This window comes from Scyliorhinus torazame, chromosome 11 (genome assembly GCF_047496885.1).
Source record: "Scyliorhinus torazame isolate Kashiwa2021f chromosome 11, sScyTor2.1, whole genome shotgun sequence".
NCBI classification, from domain to species: Eukaryota; Metazoa; Chordata; class Chondrichthyes; order Carcharhiniformes; family Scyliorhinidae; genus Scyliorhinus; species Scyliorhinus torazame.
The window spans coordinates 43,459,674-43,483,944 of NC_092717.1; the positions used below are offsets into that span (position 1 = coordinate 43,459,674).

At 45.9% G+C, this 24,271-nt stretch overlaps 1 protein-coding gene across 32 annotated transcripts in view; it reads left to right on the plus strand.

Moving 5' to 3' along the window:
* The window catches only part of rims2a (regulating synaptic membrane exocytosis 2a), a 1,580,193-nt gene that overhangs the window by 1,342,181 nt on the left and 213,741 nt on the right, over window positions 1–24,271 (plus strand). For 31 of the 32 annotated variants that reach the window (XM_072467178.1, XM_072467182.1, XM_072467181.1 and 28 more), the window contains one exon: window positions 13,450–13,691. In XM_072467178.1, the coding sequence (XP_072323279.1) occupies window positions 13,450–13,691 (242 nt within the window). The remainder of the gene's footprint in view (window positions 1–13,449; window positions 13,692–24,271) is intronic. The other variant, XM_072467179.1, reaches the window with a different exon arrangement.

Sequence of the window (24,271 nt, forward strand, 5' to 3'; positions counted from 1 at the left end):
AGGCAGATTCTAGCAAATACAGATGTTTGGTCAAATCACAGCAACTGCCAATACTTATTGCCTCCTATTCTTCACACTTGTTTATCTCTCACCCGGCCTCAGCCTTTTTCCCACACTTTGTTCTTCTGGATCCTTGAGCTGATGACGATGTCCTTTGACGCTAGGGACCTCCTGCTGTCCTCCATCCTGTTGTAGAAACTGCATTTCCAGAAAGTCTCCAGAAACCTTTCTTTAGTATCTCTGTTACTTGGCCACATTTCCCATCAGGCTACAGTGTCTCTTGTAACTTGGCCATATTTCCCAGAAGGCTTAGAACCAGGGCTGCACTGGATCCAAGGCAGCTGTGCCACAAGATGTCTGTTGACCTCATGCAGGTGGCCAATATCAATCAATGCCTTTTTGAAATGACATCTCCTACCCTCCACACCACAAATCTTTCACACTGCTCAATGCACTACATGTTCTTTTTAAAAAAATGTATTTTAGTACAAACGTGTATGAAGAACAGCAACATACACAACACACCCAATAACCTACAGCTTGTACAATGTTTCCCATTGTACCCCTTACTCTTCCCCCCTCCCCACAACGAACAATTCCTCAAACGTTGTCATGAACGACCTCCACCGTGCCGCAAAGCCCTCCTCCGACCCCCTCAACTGAAATCGGATCTTTTCCAACCAAAGAAAGTCACACAAGTCTCCCAGCCCGTCCGCCACCCCCGCGGCGTATCCGCTCTCCAATTCAACAAGATTCTCCGCTGGGTAATTAGAGAGGTGAAGGCCACAACATTGGCCCCCTTCCCCTCCCATCAGCTCCAACGTTTCTGATACCCCAACACCACCATTGGGTCCAGCCTGACCTCACCCCCACAATCTTAGATAGTGTCCCAAACACCACTTCCCAGTACCTCCCCAACTTCTCACAGCCCCAGAACGTGGTTCGTCGGCCATCGCCCGCACTTCCCGCACTTGACTGCCATCCCATGAAAGAACCCGCTCACCCTTACCCGAGTCGTAAGCACCCTATGAACTACCTTGAACTGAATCAAGTTCATCCGCATGCAGGAGGAGGTAGTGTTCACCCTACACTAACCCTGTACAAACTTATGAACTAGAAACTCCCCAAAATAGAATATGCAATAACAACAACCAACAAGCAAGATGAAAAGAGCTCCCCACCCTCTGGCAACATGCCTCAACTGTATCCTCCAACCTTTGCAGCTATAGCTTCTCCATCTCACACCAACTCTCAGTTCTACGCCAATTTATGGTCTTTTATAAAGTCACTCACCTCTTCTGGCGCTTCGAAATAATACTCCCTGCCTTCGAATGTGACCCACAGTTTTGCCGGGTACAGCACCCCAAATCGTATTTTCCTTCAGTACATCACCGCCTTGGCCCTGTTGAATGCTGCATGCCTCTTCGTCAGCTCCACACCAATATCCTGATATATCCGGAAACGGTTCCCCTCCCATTCTCAGTCTCACTTCTCTCTGGCCCATCGCAAGATCTTTTCCTTCTCCAAGAATTTGTGCATCTGTACAATCTCCGCCCGAGGCAACTCCTCCGTTCTTGGCCTCTGCCTTAAAGACCTATGGCCCTGTCCACCTCTGGGGCCTTGTCCAGAACTCCTTGCTCCACCAGCCTGGCCAACATCCTTGACATATATTTTGTGGCGCTCATCCCTTCCACACCATCTGACAACCCCACAATCTGTAGGTTCTGCCGCCTGGACCTGTTTTCTTGCTCCTCCACCTTCACCAGAGACTTACACAGGTCCCCCATAGCCCCCACCTCCGCCTCCAGGGACAAAATCCAGTCTCTCTGGGCAGACACCACCATCTCCACTGCCCGTATCTTCGCCCTTTGTGTCTCGAGGCACTTTTCCACTCGATCCAGCGACCCTCACAGAGTTACTACTGCTCCCTCGATGGCCTTCGACAAGTCCCCATGCATCTTCTTCCTCTGCTGTTGAAATTCATCTCTGATGACGGCCATCAACTGGGCCTTTCTCATCTGGGCCTTTCCCACTGCCGCCGACCCTTCCCCTTCTGCCATTCTCGTTGCGCCACTGGTTCCCTCCAAATCCTTAGCCAGGTTCTTGACTGTTTTTTGTGGGGTCCGGTAGCCAGCAGACATACATCTTGGGGAGAACCTCTCCCTCTACACCTTCTGCACCGCTTTCCTGCTCGGCATAAAGTGGCCACACCAATGTCTTCGAGCCAGAGCTCACTCACTCCATGGCCGCCACCGGAAGTCCAATGGACTACATGTTCACTCAACCAGCAGAACTTCTTGACAGTCAGACTTGCATCACTACCAAACTTATTATGTTGCCTGCCCAGTCAGACAACCTTGCATATCTACTGATGCTATCAGCTCAGACCCATCAGTTGCTGCCTCCATATACCGTGAGTTATTTAACTTTGGCAGGCACAGCACCTCCCTCTTTCAAGACTAATTGGACATAATAGATTTGGTCGTGATGCTGGAGGAGCTTTGGCCTTTTCCTTTATCCCGCACCAAGTGGATAAGGGTGAAGAATGGAGAGTGGATGGGAAATCTGAAAATAGCACCATGGAAGATGAGGCCATTCAAGTGGGGAGGGGGGGGGGGGGAGTGACAAGGAAGTTGTAGCAAGAGGAAACAATATAATCATGGGGGTAGTGTGTTCTTTACCGTTGCAAATAGGCATTGATGGTTGTGCTGCCTGCCCTCTGCTATTATTCATGATATCACATCATGGCTAAAGAAGAATATGGAAAGGAGGATCTAGTTATTATGGTTCATGTTGTGACCAATAACATTTGGGAATTTAAGCAAAAATCCCTGTTTGGAGAGTATCAGGAATGAGGGGCTAATTTAAATAATAGGACCTCACGGGTTAATATCTCTGGATTTTTACAACTTTGTTCATGGGATATGGGCATCTCTGACTTGGTCAGCATTTATTGCCTATCCCTAATTGTCCTTGAGAATCTTGAGGTGGTGAGCCACCTACTTGAACAGCTGAAGTCCATATGTTGCAGGTACACCCACCGTGCTGTTAGGACGGGAGTTTCAGGATTTTGACCCAGTGACAGCGAAGGAATGACAACATAGTTCCAAGTCGGTATGATGTGTGACTTGGAGGGAAACTTGCAGGTGGTTGTTTTCACACACAAATATGTCCTTGTCCTTCTGGGTGGTAAACATCACGCATTTGTAAAGTGCTGTCAAAGGAGCGTTGGTGTGCTGCTGCAGTGCACCTTGTTGATTGTACAGATTGCTGCCGCTGTGTGTCGATGGCGGAGGGAGTGAATGTTGAAAGTGGTGGATGGGGTACCAATCAAATGGGCTGCTTTGGCCCAAATGGTATTGAGTTTCTTGAGTGTTGTTGGAGCTGCATTCATCCAGGCAAGTGGTGAATATTCCATCACACCCCGATCTTGTGCCTTGTAGATGGTGGACAGGCTTTGGGGAATCATGACCTGAGTTACTCTCCACAGGATTCCCACCCTCTGATGTGCTCTGTAGTCACAATGGCTGGTAAATGGTATTCTCCAGGATGTTGATAGTGTGTGATTCAGCTATGCTAATGCCATTGAATATGAGGGGGAAATAGTTAGATGCTCTCTTGTTGGAGATGGTCATTGTTTGGCACTTGTGTGGCAAAATGCTAGTTGTCACTTATCAGCCCAAACCTGAACACTGTCCAGGCCTTGCTGCATATGGACACAGACTGCTTCAGTATTTGAGGAGTTGCGAATGGCGTTGAACATGGTGCAATAATCCACAAACATTCCCACTTCTGATCTAATGATGGAGGAACCAGCTGATGATGATTGGGCCTAGGACACTACCTTGAGGAACTCCTGCAACAGTGTCATGGGACTGAAAATTAAGAAATGAAGAAGATTTCTTGGTGGTACAGAACTTGGAGTATTGCTGAAAAAAGCGACAGGCGTTTGAAGCTTTTCGTCTTGCACTCCTCGGGACAGAAGCAAGAATACCAAATTTCAAAGGGGAGAAACAATTTATGCTGCATGGGAATAGAGTTCTGATTGGTTGGCAAGTCGACTGTAATCAAGGCTGTGTCATGGAGAATGCACCAGGAAATTGTTACCCCCCCTTGTTGGCCATGAGGTTACAGATTGTGATTGAATAGAGTTCTGCTGCTACTAATGGCCCACAGCACCTCATGGATGCCCAGTTTTGAGTTGCTGGATCTGTTCGAACTCAATACTACACAGTCTTCAACTTTGTGAGACTAAGAGCGTTTGCGGGAGCATTCAGCTCCAATACAGCAGCACTGGCATTAGCCCAGCATTATGTTTTGATTAACTTCACAATCTGCCCATTCTGAATACCTCTGGTGGCGTGAGCACACGCTCTCAGCACATGCACAGATATCCTCACCAAAATGGCCTTGGATGGGGCCAGCACAAAAGGCATGCACTATTTTGGAGAGATAACGACACCAGTGGGACAAACAAAACTGGTACAACACATCAGAATCTTGTAGCATTTGACACATTTGCTGCATTTAATAAAATGCTGCCTCAGCTTCTCCATTACATCTATGCTTATCAACTCTTTACCTAGCATTAGATCATCTAGTGTATGGAGCACAGAGTGATCCTGGAATTGAGTACTTTGTGAAATAAGTGCCTAAGTCAGGGATTTATTGTAAGTGGGAATTTGGTGCAGCGGGGGAAGGAGCTGCTGCTTTTGATTCTTTTTGTTTTACTTCCAGTAGCTGGAGGTTTTTTTCTTTGCTAGAAGACTTTAAACTCGCTATTACTTTGCTTACCAGTAACTAGTTAGGTGGTGTGCCCATAACTGCAACATGGGGTAGTTTGTTGAAAGCATTGCGATCCTGGACAACCATATCTGTGGTAGGTGTCTGTGGCTTGAGAAATGTCAACTGGTGTCTGAGTTACAGCCCTTGAAGAGCATCAGGGAAGGGGAGGATTACCTGGACACTTTTTTCCAGGAAGCACTCACACCTTTTAGCTCAAGTGGAACTTCAGAATTGGTCATTGGTCAGTAACAGGATGATGGACTGCATAGTAGACAGGTATATTGATGCAGGATATAGTGATGGAAGAGCCTATGTCCTTGACTTTGTGGTGAATTTACAACCTGTGTGGATGAGAACAAGCACTGCAGGGTGGATGAGCAAACTCACCATAGTAGCATAGTGCAACATGCCATTCAAATGGAGGAGTAAAAAGGAATATGATAGAGATAGGAGACAGTATAGTCACGGGAAGACATACTGTTCTTTCCCATCACAATCTTGAGTTACAAAGATTGTGTTCCCTGCCTGCTGTCAAGGCTAGAGACATCTCATTGCAACTAGAGCCAAACTTGCAGTGTGTGGACGAATTTCTTGTTGTCGTGGTCCGGGTTGGAACAATGGCTTAGATGTGGTGTACTTGGTTTTCCAGAAGGCATTTGACAAGATACCGCAACAAAGGTTATGGCACAAAATTAGAGCTCATGGTGTAAGAGGTAACATAGTAGCATGGACAGAGGATTGGTATGCAAACAGGAAATAGAGTGGTAATTTTCAGATTGGCAAGATGTAACCTGTGGAGTGCGACAAAGATCGGTGCTGGGGCCTCAACTATTTCTGAAGTACAGGTTGAAAATCCCTTATCCAAAATGCTTGGAGCCGAGTGTGTACCGGATTTCAGAATTTTTCAGATTTCAGAATATACTGTGCATGTGCGGTGCGCTTTTGGAACTGCGCATGTGTGGAAGTTGGGAACTGCGCATGTGGGGCATGTGTTGGGAATTGCGCATGTGCGTCACGTGTTGGGAACTGCGCATGCCCAGGATTTCCCACTTGTGACATCACGTTGGCGATAGAAAAGAGGTGCGGATTGCAGAATGTTTTGGTTTTTGGAATTTCAGATAAGGGATGCTCAACCTGAACATCGATAACTTTCATTCACCTGAGGAAGGAGCAGCGCTCCGAAAGCTAGTGACATCAAAACAAACCTGTTGGACTTTAACCTGGTGTTGTAAGACTTCGTACTGTGCTCACCCCAGTCCAACGCCGGCATCTCCACATCATCGATAACTTTGATTAAGGGACAGATGGTATCATTTTTCAATTTGCTGTTTACATCAGGATAGCTAGCTGGCGAGTATGTTGTGAAGAGGACATAAGGGGCGCAATTCTCCAGAACAATTTCTAAGTTCATTTGTCGCGGGTTTTGCAGGGAGCTTCTCGGGTTCCTTACCACTATTCAATGACACTTAGTCATATTTTTGGGCCCTGGGGAGTTTCTCACTGGTTTAGCCCACACTTTTGTTTAGCACTGGGTAGCTGAACACCGAGATCGGGCCACCATTTTAAAAGGGTGCCACGACCTCTAAGTGAACCTGTGGGTCCTCCACACTCCCCACCCATGGGCAATGACACCCCCCACACACATGGGCAATGCCCCACATCCCCCAAGTGAGGACACCCTGCTGTGGAGTCCTTGGGAGCTGAATTTAAGTAAATTAATATAGCATTTTGTATTTTATTTAGGCTTTACTGCCTTAAGGTGATTAGGGAATTTTTTTTTGTTTCTAAATAAGAGACTCATTCTGTTTCTATGAGGCTGATAACTGTATTTTTCATTGGTCTTTCAATGTCACTCTGCAAATTCATGAATAGAGCTGATACAACACTAACACTAATAGACAGACAGAATTATGATAGAGTGCTGGTTGTGGGTCTTTACATAATTTCCTGATAATTAAATTATTTTGTTTAAACTTTTACCTGGCAATTAAATATTAGCCAAACCGACAATAAATGTAACAGTTACACCGACTTCTGGTAATAGCTTGCAACAGCACAGTCAGCTGTATTGTTCTAAGGTGGCAGATACATCGTAATATAATTAACTTTTATGATTAACTTAAGATTTAAATACTGTGGAGCTGAGAGAGATGAGGACATAATAAGAAACAAAATCAACTTGCATTTATATAGCACTTTTAATCTAGTAAAACGTCTCAAAGTTCTGCACTGGAGCATTATTGAACAAAATTTGGCAAAGGGACATTAAGACAGACGACCAAATATTTGGGGAAGGTTTGGGTTTGGACCAAGATTTGTGGCATGGATGCGTCTGTTGCATGTGGCCCCTTGTGGTGAGTGTGTGGACAAACGAGGCAAGTTCACGGAGCTTTGGGTTGCACAGGGGAATGAGGCAGGGGTGTCGGCTGTCCCCACTGTTATTCGCACTGGCAATAGAGCCCTTGCTGATGGTTCTTAGGGAGTCAGTAGAGTGGCAGGGATTGTGAGGGGGAATAGGGAACACCGGGTGTTGCTGTATGCAGGCGGCCTGCTGTTGTTAGTGTCGGACCCATTGCAGAGTATGGGGAGAATTGTGGACGTACGTGAGAGGTTTGGGGCCTTCTCGGGCTATAAGCTGAAAGTTGGAAAGAGTGAGATTTTTCCGGTGGGTCGGGGAGCCAATCTTGGGGTTTTGCCATTTAAGGTTGTTAGGGACAGGTTTAGGTATTTGGGGGTTCAGGTGATGGGAGAGTGGGTGATGATGCATAAATGGAACCTGCCAAAGTTGTAGGAGGAGGTTAGGGGGTACTTTAGGATATGTGAAACGTTACACCTGACACTGGGAGGGAGGGTCCAGGTGGTAAAAATGAGCTTTTTGTCAAGGTTCCTGTTTGTATTCCAAACCCTCCTGATCTTCATTCTGAAGGCCTTTTTCCCAAAACTGGATGCAGCGATTTCGGAGTTTATATGGGCGGGGAAGGTACCTACGGTGAAAAGGGCCCTGCTACAGAGGCAGAGGCAGAAAGGAGGGTTTGCGTTACCAAATCTGTTGCATTACTACTGGGCAGTGAATGTGGAGGTGCGACAGTGGTGGTGGGAAGGAATGGGGTTAGAGTGGGTTAGGCTGGAGGAGGAGTCCAGTAGGGGGACCAGCCTGAGGGCCATGGTGACAGTGGCACTTGTGCTGGCGTCGGGAAGGTGCATGGTAAGCCTGGTGGTACAGTCCACGATTAGGGTGTGGAACCAGTTGAGGAGGCACTTTAGGATGGAGGGGATGTCTGCTGCTATGTGGGAACCATGGATTTAAGTCAGGGGAGATGGATGGTACGTATATGAGGTGGAGAGAGGTGGGGCTGACGAGGGCATAGGAATTATATCTGGAGGAGAGGTTTGCAAGTCTGGAAGAGCTGCGGGAGAGGGTGGAGTTACCGAAGGGAAGCGAGTTCAGGGCGGGATTCTCCGGAATCTGGCGGGCGGGCCGTACCAGCACCAAAGAGTGGCGTGAACCACTCTGGCGTCGGGCCACCCGGATGATGCGGAATGCTCCGCACCTTCAGGGGCTAGGCCAGCGGCGGTGGGGTTGGCACCGCGGCAGCCGGCGGCAGAGGGGTTGGTGCCGCGCCAACCGGCACTGATGGGCCTCCGCTGGCCGGCGCGAGTTGGCGCATGCGCAGGAGCGCCAGCGTGTTCTGGCATGATCCCAGCACATGCGCAGGGGGGTTCTTCTCCGCACCGGCCATGGCGGACCGTTACAGCAGCCAGCGCGGAGGGAAAGAGTACACCCACGGCACAGGCCCGCCTGCAGATCGGTGGGGCCCGTTCGTGGGCCTGGCCACCGTGGGGCCAACCCCAGGGCCAGATTCCCCCCGCGCCCACACCCATCCCTCCCCTGCCCCCTGTAGAATCCGCAGGCCGCCCGCAGAGCCAGGTCCCGCCAGTAAGTTTACGCCGGCGGGACTGAGCGAAAACGGCTGGCCACTCGGCCCATCGCGGAGCGGAGGATCGCCGGGGGGGGGCCACTGCCAACAGCCCCCGACCGGCGCGACGCGATTCCCGCCTCTACCAAAAAGCCGGCGCCGGAGAATCCGGCAACCGGCGGCGGGGCAGGATTCACGCCGCCGCCCCCCCCCCGGCGATTCTCCGGCCCGGAGGGGGGTTGGAGAATCCCGCCCCAGGTAAATGCAAGTGAAGGACTTTGCACGGAAGGAATGGAGAGGGTTTCCCAAGTTGCCGGAGTGTACTTAATTGGAGCGGCTGCTGCTCCCGGATGTGGTAAGGGAGGGTAGGATTGGGGATACATATATGGGTGGCTGGGCGAGCAGGTGTGAGGATTAAGGAGATATGGAAGGAGGAGCTGGAGGGAGATGGGATGGGGAGTGTGGAGTGAGGTAATGCGCAGAGTGAATTCGACCCCTTCATGTGCGAGGATGAGTTTGATTCAGTTTAAGTTGGTGCAGATGACTCGGGCGCAGATGAGTGGGTTCTTCCAGGGGGTGGCAGACGCGTGCGAGGAGTGTGGCCAAGGGCCAGCGAATCACGCGCATATGTTTTGGGGTTGCGAGAAGCTGAAGAGATACTGGAAGGGGGTGTTTGGGACGTTAACAAAGACTGTGGAGGTAGAGGCCGGGCCGGACCCTATGGTGGCGATTTTTGGGGTGCCGGAAATGTTGGATCTGATGGTGGGGAGGAAAGCCGACCTTGTGGCTGTCGCCTCTCTTGTTGTCTGGTGAAGGATTCTGCTGGATTGGCGGTTGACAACACCACCAAGGGTAACGGCCTGGCTGGGGGACCAGTACGACTTTCTCTGGCTGGAAAATATCAAGTTTGAATTGAGTGGATCAGCGGAGGGCTTTGAGATATGGTGGGGAGTGTTCATGATCATGTTTGAGGAATTGTTCGTCGTGGGCTGGGGGAGGGGGGGGGGAAGGGGATAAAGCTTGCACAAACTGTGAGGCGTGGAGAATGTTTTCTGATTTATTTATGTTTTTGTACCTTTGAATATGTTTGGAATGAAATACATTTTAAAAATAAGACAGATGACCAGAAGGTTAGTCAAAGGGGAGATGTTCAACAGTTTCTTAAAGGGGAAAAGACAGGTAGAAATGCTCCATAGGGAGGGAATACCATAACATCGAGCCTAGGCTGTTGGAGATAGGGCTGACAATGGTGGGATGAAGAAAATCAGAGATACAGAGGAGGCCAGAATTGAAGGAATGCAGAGATCTGAAAGGATTGTGGTTTTGGGAAAGATTGTAGAGCTAAGGAGGAGAGAGATCAAAAAGGGATTTGAAAACAGACACGGTGACTTTAAACCAAGAAATTGGCCCGGCGGCCAATGTTAATCTGTGAGCGCAGGGATGATGAATGACCATCAGGTCTTGGTGTCCACTAGGCTACAGACTGCAGAGCTTTTGATGAGCTCAGGTTTATGGAGGCTGTAAGGTGGGATCCCATCCAGGAGAGCATTGGAATAGTCCAGACCAGAGATATCAAAGGCATGGAAGACAGTGTCAGAAGTAGTAAAGCTGGGGGGAGGAACCAAGCAATGTTATGAATGTGGGAAAAGGAAGTCTTGCTGGTGGAGAGGACATGATATCGGGCTCAATTAGGACGATAAAGCTGTGAACAGTCTGGTTCCACTTCAGACCACATCAACATTTAAAAATAGACAGAACAGGTGTTTGAAGGATAAAGCAGTCGGCCTGACATTTAGAATTTGTTCATGTTAAGGGTAAATACCATTGCAGACTGTTTAGCCTGAATAATCTGTTTCTTTGTTGTAATTTCTATATCATGCTACATAGATCAGGAAACATGTTGATTCACTCATTATTCAACATAGTGGTGGACTGTATCATAATTAATCACTAGTCTTTGTAGATCAGCAGTCAATTTATGAATTCAGATTTAACTTTAAGGATTGCCTATAATCTTTCCTGGGAGGTGCAGATAAGTTTGATGAAGTCAATATTATACTGTAGTAGACACAGGTTTTTGGTTACTTCACTGAAATCAAAGTGAATGGAAATACAACATCAATAAAATTAATTACATTTTGTGCATTGAAATTTTTTAAATCAATTTAATTATATACTAAAATTGACTTTTGAGGGAAATTGTTCCTAATTATTACCTGAGTAAATTTTGAATTGTGTACTTACTAACAACCTTTTTGCAAGCATGTGCATACATGCTTTGTCCACTATAGAGTTTTTTCCAATGGAATATATTGATGCTGGCAGTGATTCAGTTTGATGTTTTCATTGGTTCCATCAGAAAGCATCAGACATGTTCAGTTACTAATTGTAATCAGCAAGATTATAAATGTTTGTGATCCTATCCCAACTACCCTTACAGGCTTTTTAATGTCTTGATCATTTTGAGCAAAAGGGTTTCACGTTTGCCCACATATTTATTTATATTTTTCTCACCCAATCCTTCCGTCTCCCCTTCTGAGGATTTTGATGCATTACTAGGATACAGTTCACTGTTATGGATTTCCCTTAATTACAATGCCATTATCCATTTTAGGGTTTTGATCGTGAATGTTTTAATCCTTGGGAACCTCACAGTCAAACACAATCCACCCTCACCCAACATTCTTAAGCGTGCACACTGCTGCTTCATGGCGCTGAGGATCTGGGTTCGATCCCGGCCCCGGGTCACTGTCCGTGTGGAGTTTCCACATTCTCCCCGTGTCTGCGTGAGTATCACCTACACAACCCGAAAAGGTGTGCAGGGTAGGTGAATGGGCCACGTTAAATTGCCCCTCAATTGCAAAAAGAAAGAATTGGCTACTCTAAATTAAAAAAAAAACATTCTCAAGCACGTTACTCCAACAGAGGTTAAAGTGACGGCGAGCAGGAACCACAGCCGTTTCTATTTCCCTCCACAAAAGGACAGAGGTGCCAAATGTAGTGACTGGAATGTGACCCTATTTGTGATCAAGATGATGTTTGTAACAGGACCTGAAACTTTCCTGGTCGACACATCTCTGCTACTCAGCGGAAAAACTCACTGAGCCATCCGGGGAAGGAAGCCTTACATAAACATTTAAGCAAATGATTAATGCTGCTAAAGTGGAATTTAAATAGTCCCTGAAATTAATGCTGAGCAGTTGTGTTCTCCAAAAAAGAACAATACACCCACATTAAGATAGAAAAAAAAGTCAATGCAGATTTCACTGATTGCCAGGCTTTTTGCAGTCCCAACAAACTTCAACATAGGACCTGGGCCAAAGTATTTTTGGGATATACAAAGAATAGCAAACAAGTTCATAGAATCCCTCCGGTGCAGGAGGAGGCCATTCGGTCCATCGAGTCTGCACCAACCCTCTGAAAGAGCACCCTGGGTGCGATTTAACAGGAAAAAAACATGTTTAGCATATTTAGCGTTGTGTTTCTTGGCACCTGCAGTGGAGAGAACGATCCCGCTATCAAACGGGACTCTTTCTTTTGTTTGGCCTCAGTGAGGAATGCCCCGCCGCGGCCGCACTTATCTTCAATTCCTGCACTGACCAGCTCAGCTCGCTAGTGCAAGAAGAGATCGGGGCACCATTTTTAAATGCCACCCGTACCTCTGGACCCTCCCCCCCACACCGCAGCCTCTGGACCCCACCGACAACCCCAAACCCCCCCCCCCTGCCCTCCCTCCCCCCATGCTTCAACTTACCGATTGGGGGTCCTCGAGCCTCCCTCATCCCACCTCGCAAGGGCAGGGCATCCTTGGGCCCGATCCCCAGCATGGGCAACCTTGCCCCCGGGCACTTTGATGCTGCCAGCCTGGCATCCAGACAGTGCCCCTGCCAGGCTGGCAGTGCCACCTAAGCCTAACTGCTCACTTAAATATGTAAATCTGGATCACGCCCAGTGAGGGCAAGATCCAGATCGCCACATGGCGCAAGATCTCGTTAGATCTCGCGAGGTGTTCCGAGCATCGCAAATCTCACGAGAGGCCTCTCACAGATTTAACAGCCTTGTCGCATCACTCGGTCGGGCGTGACGAGGCCATTCGATTGCGCCCCCTATCTAGGCCCACTCCCTCGCCCTATCCCTGTAACCCCACCTAACCTGCACATCTTTGGACACTAAGGGGAAATTTGGCATGGCCAATCCACCTAACCTGCACATCTTTGGACTGCAGGAGGAAATCGGAGCAACCGGAGGAAACCCACGCAGACACGGGGGAACGTGCAAACTCCACACAGACAGTCACCCAAGGTCCTGGGTCCCTGCTGTGAGGCAGCAGTACTAACCCTGTGCCACCATGCCGCCCTATAGTTAAAAAATTGTAATTCAGTTACCATCGCCTGCCATTTCAGGATTGATATAGGGCATGACCAAAATGAGTGCCTTTGCAATTATTTGCTGTATCTTCTGATAATACTAAAAAAGCTTCATATTAAATCAACTGCTGCATGTGTCTGCAAAGCTGCAATTGAGTTTACTAGTCACTTCAATTAAGACTAGAATTTTTTGAAGAGCAGAATAGTCTATAAAGAGGTGCAAGAGAATGCTTTCTCCTCGCCCTGCAGTGCCTTGTAGCTGAGTTGCTTTGGCCATGCGTTTCCCAGACCCTCTAGCTGAAACCTGTCCTTTTGTATCTTCCTCTACCTTTTCCCTTGTCTTTCTGTCGATGTTATTTATCTGTACCAACGGCTCACAGTGTATTTACATCCAAACTGCAAAGCAAACAGATGGGAACCTCAGGAAAGAATATGACGAAGAGCACCAGCGTGATCGGCGACATGTACAGCATGGAGAAAAACGACGGCAGCCAATCTGACACAGCTGTGGGCACTGTTGCCACCGGTAGCAAGAAGCGACGATCCAGTATTGGCGCCAAAATGGTGGCTATCGTAGGTCTCTCAAGACGTAGCCGCAGCACTTCACAGCTAAGCCAAACAGGTAGGTGCCACTCTTTTTAAAGGCTCGTGCCACCATTGCTGTGCATTTCCTAAATTGCAGATCCGTAATTCCCAAACACTAATGACTAAATCCTGGATTAGCTGAGAGCTGGCTAGAGTAGTGATTTGATTATATTTACTGTTTGCACTACCATAAGGTTTTGTGAGTAACAATGCATTTTAATTCATATATATAAGGAAAAGTGAAAGGAACATTTGCTTCAAAGTGACCTGAGAACCAGAACTTTGAATATGTGCTGAACCTAACCAGACAATGAATGACTGTTTTCAAAGGCAAAGACAACCTTTGGAAGAGTAAGGGTGCACTTTATCCTCCATTCAACCTACACAAACATCCACACGCCAATATTAATTACTTATTACTAGTTTTGAAATAGTTTGTAAACTGTGTCCACAAACCAAAGACATTTCTATTTCAAAGACTTTTACGTGGTATTTGGAGGTGACACTAACTCCAAAATCTGCTTCATGTGAATTTGGTGCAAAATTTTGGAATTAAGAATGCGGATTATTTATTGAATTGTATGTTAATCTTTGCAAAATTACAAGTAAAAATGATTTAAATAAGGAAACATGTGGCATGTCACCCAGTTTTTATGATGACCTTATATGAAAAAGAAATGCTATATGTTAAATACAAAGCAAAGTGTAATTACAGGTGCGTAATATTGGGCATTGCTTTCGTTGGTGACTGGAGGGTGAAAATGAATAACAATTGTGATTGATTTCTTGTAATACAGTAATCATTAATATTTTTCACAAACATCTGTGAAATTCCTCGATATCATCATAAACTCTGCCCCAATTTTCAAAGCAGGACATACTAAATTCAATATAGAGCATGCTTTTCATAGACAATTCCTCATAACCCATTATTCCCATCACCCTTACGATCCTGGTGTCACATCCCACGACACAATAGCTATTTTATGGTTAGCATACACAGAGAATACGCCATTTGTCGATCAAGTTCACAAAAGTCTTAGATACCTTCTGAATTTTTTTATTGGCATAAAAAATAAGCCAGCTCCAACAGGTGCATGTTGGTAACTGCATTCTGCTGGAACAGTAATTCCACGTGCTTGCCTTGTTTCCGTATCCTTTTCCTCAACCATCTATTCCTAAAGCTTGATATGGTTCTTACTTTAACCACAACTCTGGTAATGAATTTAAAATCTTCACAACTCTTTGTGTAAAAAAAAAAAGATCTCTTGGTCTCTGTACTAAATCTATAATATTGTCTTTCACATCTAGAACTCTTGATTCCTGGAAACAATCTCTTTCTATACAATCTGTCCCTTCCTTTCATTATTTTTAAAACTTTTATCAAATCACTACTTAACCTAACAAAACGACGTAGCGCCCCCAGGATTCTCCGACTCGCCAGTCGGCCACTGGGGTTTCCCATTGTGGGCAGTCCCACGCCGTTGGGATACCCCAGGGCTGCTGCCACAACGGAGAATCCTGACAGCGGAGAATCCCACCCCCTTTCTTTGCTATTCGTTTACATAGCTGAAATTGCTAATGTCCAAAATAAGAGTCTGAAGAAAATTTTAAAAAGCAAAATTGCATACTTCATCATAGTATGATTAGATGTATTCACTGAATTATCTTTTATGACTTCACTCCTGTTTTTTACTTGTAGCCTCTCCCAAAGGCCTGGGTTTAGTCTTGAAGCCAACTTAGATTGTGCCAGGGAGTAACCACAGAGGTGGCATTCCAGATGGACAGGCCTGCAATTTCCAGCCACCAGACAGTGTCCTGGTTTTGGGCATGGTCCCATCTCTGGCTTATTTTTTAAGAACCTGTTTGGCTGATGGTCCAGGGGTGTGGTGAGTAGCCAATTAAGCCCTTTACTGGGCCTATTGAGGTCACTTTTCAGAAACTGAGTAGAATTATCGAGTCGACAGTCAGCTCGTCCACCTCCCCGCCCCCCCGCCCCCAAATAAATGCTGAATCCTGACTGATGAACGGAGGTTACTCCATGGGGCCCAGCACACCGTCTACCATATTTAGACCAGGTAATCACAGCTGCCACCACAGGCAAGAAGCTCTGGCTAGTTTTTTTTAATTTTTGAAGTCTTTACAAAGTCTTCAAAGGAAAGTTCCATCTTGAGGCATCCTCTACTTCACCTTCCTATATCAGCAGCTACCACATCTGGAAGTTTACCAACGTGTCAATGCTGAGGGTCATCGATTGGCCCGCTAGGCTCGGCTCCCGCAGCTGATCACTTAACTGGCAGCCCCCTCAAAAATTGCCCTCTGGGTCCTGATGCAGCATGTTTATGTTCACCATCCATATTTCCCCCCGAAGGCCGGAATCGGACACACAAATGAAAATTCAGACTGCAGTGCATGGAATCTCTCAGGATGCATCAAAACCATTCCTTCAGCTGTGTTGCCAGAATAGGTTTTCGAAGAGAGGGAACCTTTCAAAAACTTTGCAGGAGTAAAATTCGTATTGAGTATTTTAAAAGAGGAACATTTGTGTGTATATGTGTGTGTGAGAGAGAGAGAGATTCCAGTGGTTCTGATGATATACCTGCTATAGCCTGTGATTTGTGTTCCATAGACTTTAGAAATTAAGAGTCAGAGAGTGGGTGGACAACTGAGAGGTTGAGGAGAAGAAGGTGTGCAGATCTCTTCATGCAATATTATTTCAATTTCAAACAGTTATGTTTTGAGATCAGCTAATTACTTTGCCTGTTTACATTTAGAAAAGGTCAACGCGAATTAAATGCAGATGTAAAACTGATATTAACTTCAAAGAACTTTGTGTGAGAAAGAGAGATGGAAAAGCAGAGTAGAAAGAAGACAAATGGGAGGCACGGTAGCACAGTGGGTGGCACTGTTGCTTCACTGTTCCAGGGTCCCAGGTTCGATTTCCGGCTTGGGTGACTGTCTGTGCGGAGTCTGCACATTCTCCCCGTGTCCGCATGGGTTTCCTCCGGGTGCTCCGGTTTCCTCCCACAGTCCACAGATGTGCAGGTTAGGTGGATTGGCCATGCTAAATTGCCCCTTAGGATCCAACGTTATGGGGTTATGGGGACAGGGTGGAGGTGTGGGCTTAAGTAAGGTGCTCTTTCCAAGGGCCGGTGCAGACTCGATGGGCCGAATGGCCTCCTTCTGCACTGTAAATTCTATCTATTCTATAAATGTGCACTTTTTTCCTCATTCTAATTTGAATACTCTTTCTCAGCAAAGGTGTTGAATTTCAAAAACAAGCATAGCCTAGCTGAAGGAAACAGAACCAGAGCGTGGGGGCAGGGAGACGAGAAGTAAAACTAGAGATTGAGGAGATTTCTGGCTTCTGGCCTGTTCCCCTGGGGTGAAGCCGGTGGGAGTGAGGAGAGGTGATAACAGAGCAATGGGAGCTGAAAGTTAATGGGGAAAAAGAGCAGGCTAATGATGGAAATGAAGAGCTGAGGGAATCGCAAGTGATTATGCGCGGGGATAGTAAGGGATAGTAGGGTGACATTTTCCCTACAACCCCGATCGCAAATTAAGCACGCATCTACTGATGCCTTCTTTCCCCTTCGCACCACATACTTGAAAGCAAAGAAACAACTGAGAGAAGCAAAAGATGGCAGAGAGAAGCAAAAAAAGAGCTAAAGGAGAGAAAGAGAAGAGAAGAGTTAGACAGAGTTAGAAGAGGAGGAGAGTCAAAAGCAGCAAATTTGAAAATTGCAGAGAAAGGTAAGGAAGTGACCCTATATTCTTGGAGTCAATCATTAATGAAAAGATCACTGAGCGATTGCTATCTGTATTCCCATCAACATTGAGGTTTTTTTGGTTGCTTTCAGTGAGAATTTGTGATGTTGCTAAGGTGAACAGCATGTCGAACATCTGATTTCTACTGACCATAACTAAAAAATAAAGTGTAAAGCTTAAAGAATCCCCACTACACAAGTTGTATGAAAATCCCGAGACTGGAAATTCCCGCCCGTCATCAATAGACTCTTCAATGCACCTTCCCACCTGCGACGATTCCTGCGATCGGTGGATCGAAAAAGTTACCCCTACATCTGGTCTTAATATAATCCATTTGTGTTTCATTTTGAAGATGAAGTAAAATCAGGCACATTAATCAGAGTGGGGCAACAAAGAGGAAGTGTTGTGACAGCCAAATCTGAATCAACAGAGTAACTTGAATTGAGAATTGGCTCTGTCACAAATTTATATACAAACTGGCAGGTGATGAGTGAAGTGTAATACATTTAGACATAGCTGGAAGAATGATTTGAATTGATAGAATCATCCCAAGTACTTATTGTTATGACTCCAAAGAGATTGTTGTCATGTAAGCAAAGCAGGCAACCCTTTTCTGTACAGCAAGATCTCAAAAATATAAATGAGACCATGTTTACTCCCACCTCACCTCCAACAATGCCCATTCCTCCCTCGCCCCCTCCCAAACATGAACACTCCACCAGTCTCTGCAGTGACGCCTCACTCCTCACTCTCCTTGATAAGATAAGAGTGCAGTTTTAATCATGGTCACTGGCGACCACCATGACATTGCCACTGACTGGATGGTTGGGTCTAAGTGTTGATGGTTGTATAGGGTAGTGTGGGTTGTTAATTGTTAACCATTTTGACTTTGAGAACTATATTGCTGACTAACATTGCCATGAGTGGTGATGCTCACAGGAAATCAGGACAGCAAACTATGATCATTGAATCATAGAATCCTTGTAGTGCAGAAGGAAGCCATTCAACCCATCAAGTCTACACCGACCCTCCAAAAAAGCACTCTACCAATGCCCACGTCCCCACCCTATCCCGTAACCCAGTAACCCCAACTATCCTTTTGAACACTAAGGAGCAATTTAGCATGGCCAATCCACCTACACCTAACCTGCACATCTTTGGACTGTGGAGGGAAACCGGAGCACCCAGAGGAAACCCACGCAGATACGGGGAAAACGTGCAAACTCAACACATAGTCACCCAAGGTTGCGGGTCCCTGGTGCTGTGAGGAAGCAGTGCTAAACACTGTGCCGCCCATTAATGATCTTTCATCATTAAAACAAATGAACAGAAGTTTTGGACCTGCGAACCTTCAATTTGCGATGCCAGCAAACTTTCTCCAATGAGGTCAGCTGCTCAATTTATATTTTCACAGGTGCTTAATTTAGTATTAACCTTCGTGTTTTTCTTATACCTTTCAAATAGTGGAAGGTTTTTTTTTTGCAAACACATGTCCCAATGTAACAGATGCAAAATATATTGAGGATTATATTTGTTGCATTGTGTTATGGGCCAGGGTTTAGAGAACCCCAAAGTGTATCATGGAGTTCACCTACCCACAACTTTTAATAGACTGGGGTATGCGGAGCACACGGCCTACTCTACAGGTGTGGTACAGCAGAAATGGAAAAGTATTTTTTAAAGCAAAACAATGTTTATTCTATGAACTCAATTTAACCTTTTTAAAACATACAATGAACATCTTAGCAACCATTAATTCAAATACAACCCCCAAAGAATACAACACTAAGTAATCCTTTAAGCTTTCCTTTTAACATCCATAAGACTTAAAACACCTTTTACCAGAAGCACATCAGGTTACAGTCGCTACTGTTATTAGTTTTGAATCACCAGGATCGATTTACAGTCTTTAGTTTACAGAGAGAGACTCTAATACACCTTATGGCTGTGACTGCAGCTATCCAGCTCTGAAAACGAAACTAAAACACACCCTGCAGCAAACAGCCTAAAACGAAAGTAAAAAGCTGACAGCTCAGCTCCACTCCCTCTCTGACATCACTGCAGTTATAAACACCCACTTCTTAAAGGTACTCTCACTACAGATATTTGTATACACATTTATAAACACCCATTTCTTAAAGGTACTCTCACATGACACCTCCCCCCAAGAAAAAAATAAACCATCAACTTCAAATGGTTTCATTTTTCACCTTTTCACTATCCTTTAAGAAATGCACACAGTAAATATACTTTTCCATTTCAAAAAATAACACAAGCAAACAGGTATAATAATATAGTCCATTTTTTTTTGTTTTCCTTCCTCCAACTCAAATCCTCCTCGATTGACAGTCTCTTTGAACAAGAGGTTCTCTGCACCATCCGTCCATTTCTCTACGCCTCGGCATTTCTCTTTAAAGTCAGATACTTTAGTTCAGGCTGATCACAGAGTCCTTTGTAATTCTCCAACACAGGAGCATTGGTTATCACAGCTTTCAGGCCGTCAAATGCCTGTTGAAACTCTGCTGTCCACTGGAATTTGTTACGCTTCTTGAGCAAGTCCGTCAGTGGAGCAATCACGGTACAAAAGTTTTTCACCAATGTTCGAACAAATGCACTCATGCCAAGAACTCGCATTATTTCCCTTCGTCTTGAGGGTATTGAAAACTCCTCAATAACTGTTAGTTTCACATCCCGTGTGACCATTCGACCCTGTCCAATTGTATGGCCAAGAAAAGTGACTTGGGCTTTTCCAAATTCACTTTTGGCTAGGTCTACCACCAAACCCGCCTCCTGAAGTCGATCAAATAACTCCATCAGATGTTTTAAATGTTCTTTCCATGTGTGGCTTCAAATTACCAGATTGTCGATGTATACCGCACAATTGGGTAATCCTGTAACGACTTTGTTAGTTAACCGTTGAAATGTGGCTGGGGCGTTTTTCATGCCAAATGGCATAACTTTGAATTGGTATATACCATCTGGACTCACAAAAGCTGAAATCTCCTTCGCCCTTTCAGATAAAGGTACCTGCCAGTAACCTTTAAGTAAATCCAGTTTGGAAATAAAAGCTGATTGTCCCACTTTCTCAATGCAATCCTCCAAGCATGGGATAGAATAAGAGTCCGTTCTTGTAACTGCATTAACCTTTCTATAGTCCACACACAACCGTTGAGTACCGTCTGGTTAGGTACCATCACAATGGGTGAGCTCCATTGGCTGCAACCCACTTCAATTATGCCATTTTTAAGCATACTCTCAATCTCTTTGTTAACCTGTGCCAATTTTAAAGGGTTAAGTCTGTATGGATGTTGTTTGATTGGAACAGCATTTCCCACATCTATATCATGTATAGCCATGCCAGTACTTCCCAATTTACCTCCACTAATATGCCTATGTCATATCAATAATTCTTTCAGGTCAGTCCGTTTTTCCCCTGGAAGGTAACTCAACAATTTATCCCAATTTTTAAGAACATCCTCGTTTTCCAATTTAATTTGAGGTATGTCAAATTCACAGTCATCTGGATTTGTTGGTCACTTTGAGTTAGAATCATTAAAACCTCCTCTTTTTTCTCTCCTTCCCTTTCAATGTACCTTATAAGCATATTCACATGACACACTCGGTGAGTTTTCCTTCTATCCGGCGTTTTTACCACATAATTCACCTCACTTAATTTCCTTTCAATCTGATAAGAGCCACAAAACCTAGCTTTTAAAGGTTCACCGACCACTGGTAACAGTGCTAAAACTTTATCTCCACTGCCAAACTACGAACTTTGGATTTCTTGTCCACTACCCGTTTCATCGCATTTTGTGCAACTTTTAAATGTTGTCTAGCCAATTCACCTGCTCCATTTAATCGTTCCCTAAAATCTGGCACGTAATCCAATAATGGAATTTCCGATTTCACACTCACCAATTTTTCCTCAATCAATTTAAGTGATCCTCTTAACTCTTGACCAAAAATTAGATCAAAAGGACAACATTTGGTTGACTCATTAGGTGCATCCTTAATTGCAAACAGTACAAATGGAATTCCTTTATCCCAATTCTCTGGATAATCGTGACAATAAGCCCTCAACATTGTCTTTAATGTCTGATGCCACCTTTCTAACGCTCCCTGCGATTCTGGATGGTACGCAGTTGATTTAAATTGTTTTATTCCGAAGCTATCCATAACTTCTTCGAATAAACTTGAGGTAAAATTTGATCCTTTTAAAAAAAATTTTTTTGTAATTCTCCTCCATTTTCATATTTTCTCCCACATTCACATCCATCAACAATAAACAATAATCAGCAAGATATGTCAGTCCCCATAATAACAACGATCCCATCTACCCACCAACCCCCAAACCTCAACCCGCATGTTTACATACACAAATGTCAAAAAGGAATCGGGGATTACCCGTAGTCACCCTTAATCTTACACAGCTCCCCCCCCCCCCACCCCAGGTCTCCAGCTCCTCCCATCCACTGCCTCTTGTAAAACTCCTCCCCCCACCCTTGGTTCCTTCCCCCCCCAACTTTCCACCCTGGCTAGACCACTCGGACCCTGTTCTGCCGGGCTCCGATGGCCGCAGCCCCTCCCCCCACCTCACTCCCGTTCACTGGCCGGCACAAACCGACCAGCGTGGAGGCCCCCGCCCGGATCTCTTTCCCACTTGCCCGGCCCCAGGAAAGCCCAAAGATCCCCTTTTAGCACACAAACCCCGCATAGCCACCTACACCCCAAAGAACTCTCATTTCGAGTGAAAGTCCCGTCCCTTCCCTTGTCCAAATATACACCACCTTGGCTCCTTTAATCTCTACACCTGCGCGCAGTGATACAAAAAAGAAGAAAATACAGTCATGAGGTTACATCGGCACATGGCCATTCTTCAATTTGTCACTTCTGCCACAGTCCTTCTGCTTTCGCAAACTCCTCCGCTGCTTCCGCCGTTCCAAAATAAAAGTCCCTGAGCTTGTAAGTCACCCTCAGCTTCGCTGGATATACAATGCCGCACCTCACCTTGCTAATGTACAGTGCCCTCTTCACCCGGTTGAAGGTAGCCCGCCTCCTTGCCAGCGCCACAGTAAAGTCCTGGTATACACGTATACCAGCTCCAGCCCACTGCACCACCCGCTTCTGCTTGGCCCAGCTCAGGACCTTCTCCTTCACCCTGTACCTACGGAAGCACAGAGTCACTGCCCTTGGCGGCTCACTCACCTTTGGTACAGGCCTCCACGACCGATGAGCCCGATCCAGTTCATATCGGGAGGGCTCCTCCTCCTCCCCCAATAGTTTTACCAGCATCGCGGCAAAATACTCAGTCGGCTTCGGTCCTTCAACTCCTTCGGGCAGCCCCACAATCCTCAAGTTCTGTTGCCTGGATCTATTTTCCAGGTCTTCCATTTTTCCTCGCAGATCCTTGTTAGTATCCATCACCTTCCGCATCTCTTTCCCCATCGAGGCAAGTTGATCACCGTGCTGCAATAACGTCTCCTTCACTTCCTTCAGCACCTCCCCTTGCTCTCGCACCTCCGCCACTGCGCTCGCCACCTCCGCCCTCACCGGGGAAACCGCCTCCTCCACCAGCACACTCAAAACCTCCCTCATCTCCTTCCTCACCATCTCCATGCATTTCGCAATCTGCGCCAACTGCTTTTCAAATTCCGCAGCCATCACCTTGGTTATTTCTTCAGCAGTAAGCAGTGCGGCCTTCCCTGGTGCTCCAGCCTCCATTTTTCCTGGTGACCCCGCGGTGACCTTTCCACTCCCCGACGGACCTCCAGCTGGTTTTTTATCAGCCGTTTTTTTGCTCACCCTCAACATTTTTCTTTGGGTTTTTTTCCCTCCTGTGTCTTCACAGTGCCTCCTCCGTGCCTTCTCCCTGCTTCTGCCGCCTCCGTGGACCCTGGGACCGGGCTTAAAGCCGCGAAAATGCCGTTCCCAAGCGGGAGCTCTCCATTGTGCGGCCGCCTCCCGCCCGCCGTCACCGGAAGTCCGTAAAATTTGATTCTTGATCCGATTGTATTTCTGTGGGTAGTCCATATCTCGTAAAGAATTTAAGTAACTCCTCCACAATCTTTGTAGCTGTAATATTATGTACTGGAATGGCCTCTGGAAACCGAGTAGACACATCCATTATCGTCAAAAGATATTGATTCCCACTTTTCGTTTTGGGAAGCGGTCCTATGCAATCAATTAGGACCCATGTAAAAAGTTCCTCAAATGCTGGAATGGGTATTAAGGGCGCTGGCTTTATCACTGCTTGAGGTTTCCCTATCAGTTGACATGTGTGACATGATTGACAAAATCTAACTACATCTTTATGTCGTCCAGGCCAATAAAAATGTTTTTGTATTTTAGCTTGAGTTTTCCTTATTCCTAACTGATCTCCCACTGGTACCTCATGTGCAACTCGCAACACCTCCTTTCTATACCCTACCGGCAATACGACTTGATGAACTTCTGCCCACTTTTCATCCGCCTGCATATGTAAAGATCTCCATTTTCTGATCAAGACATCACTTTTACCGTAATAACACTCTGGTGTACACTCAGATTCCTCTTCCGTGTATGCTTTCTGATACATCAGTTTTATTTCAACATCTTTCTGTTGTAACTCCGCCAATTTTCCTGAACTAAAAATATCCGCCTCATCCTCCACCTGTTCTTTTCCAACCATCTGATCAAAAATCATTTCTGAGAATTGCACTTCAACTTCATCTTCACTCTTTGATTTCTATTTTATCTTAACCTGTGAATTTGCGACCTTGTTACTACACAATCTGGAAAAATCCCAGGATATTCGTCCTTCAACACTTCAGTTGTCTGATTTTCCACTGGCTTATCAACCACAGTAGGCAT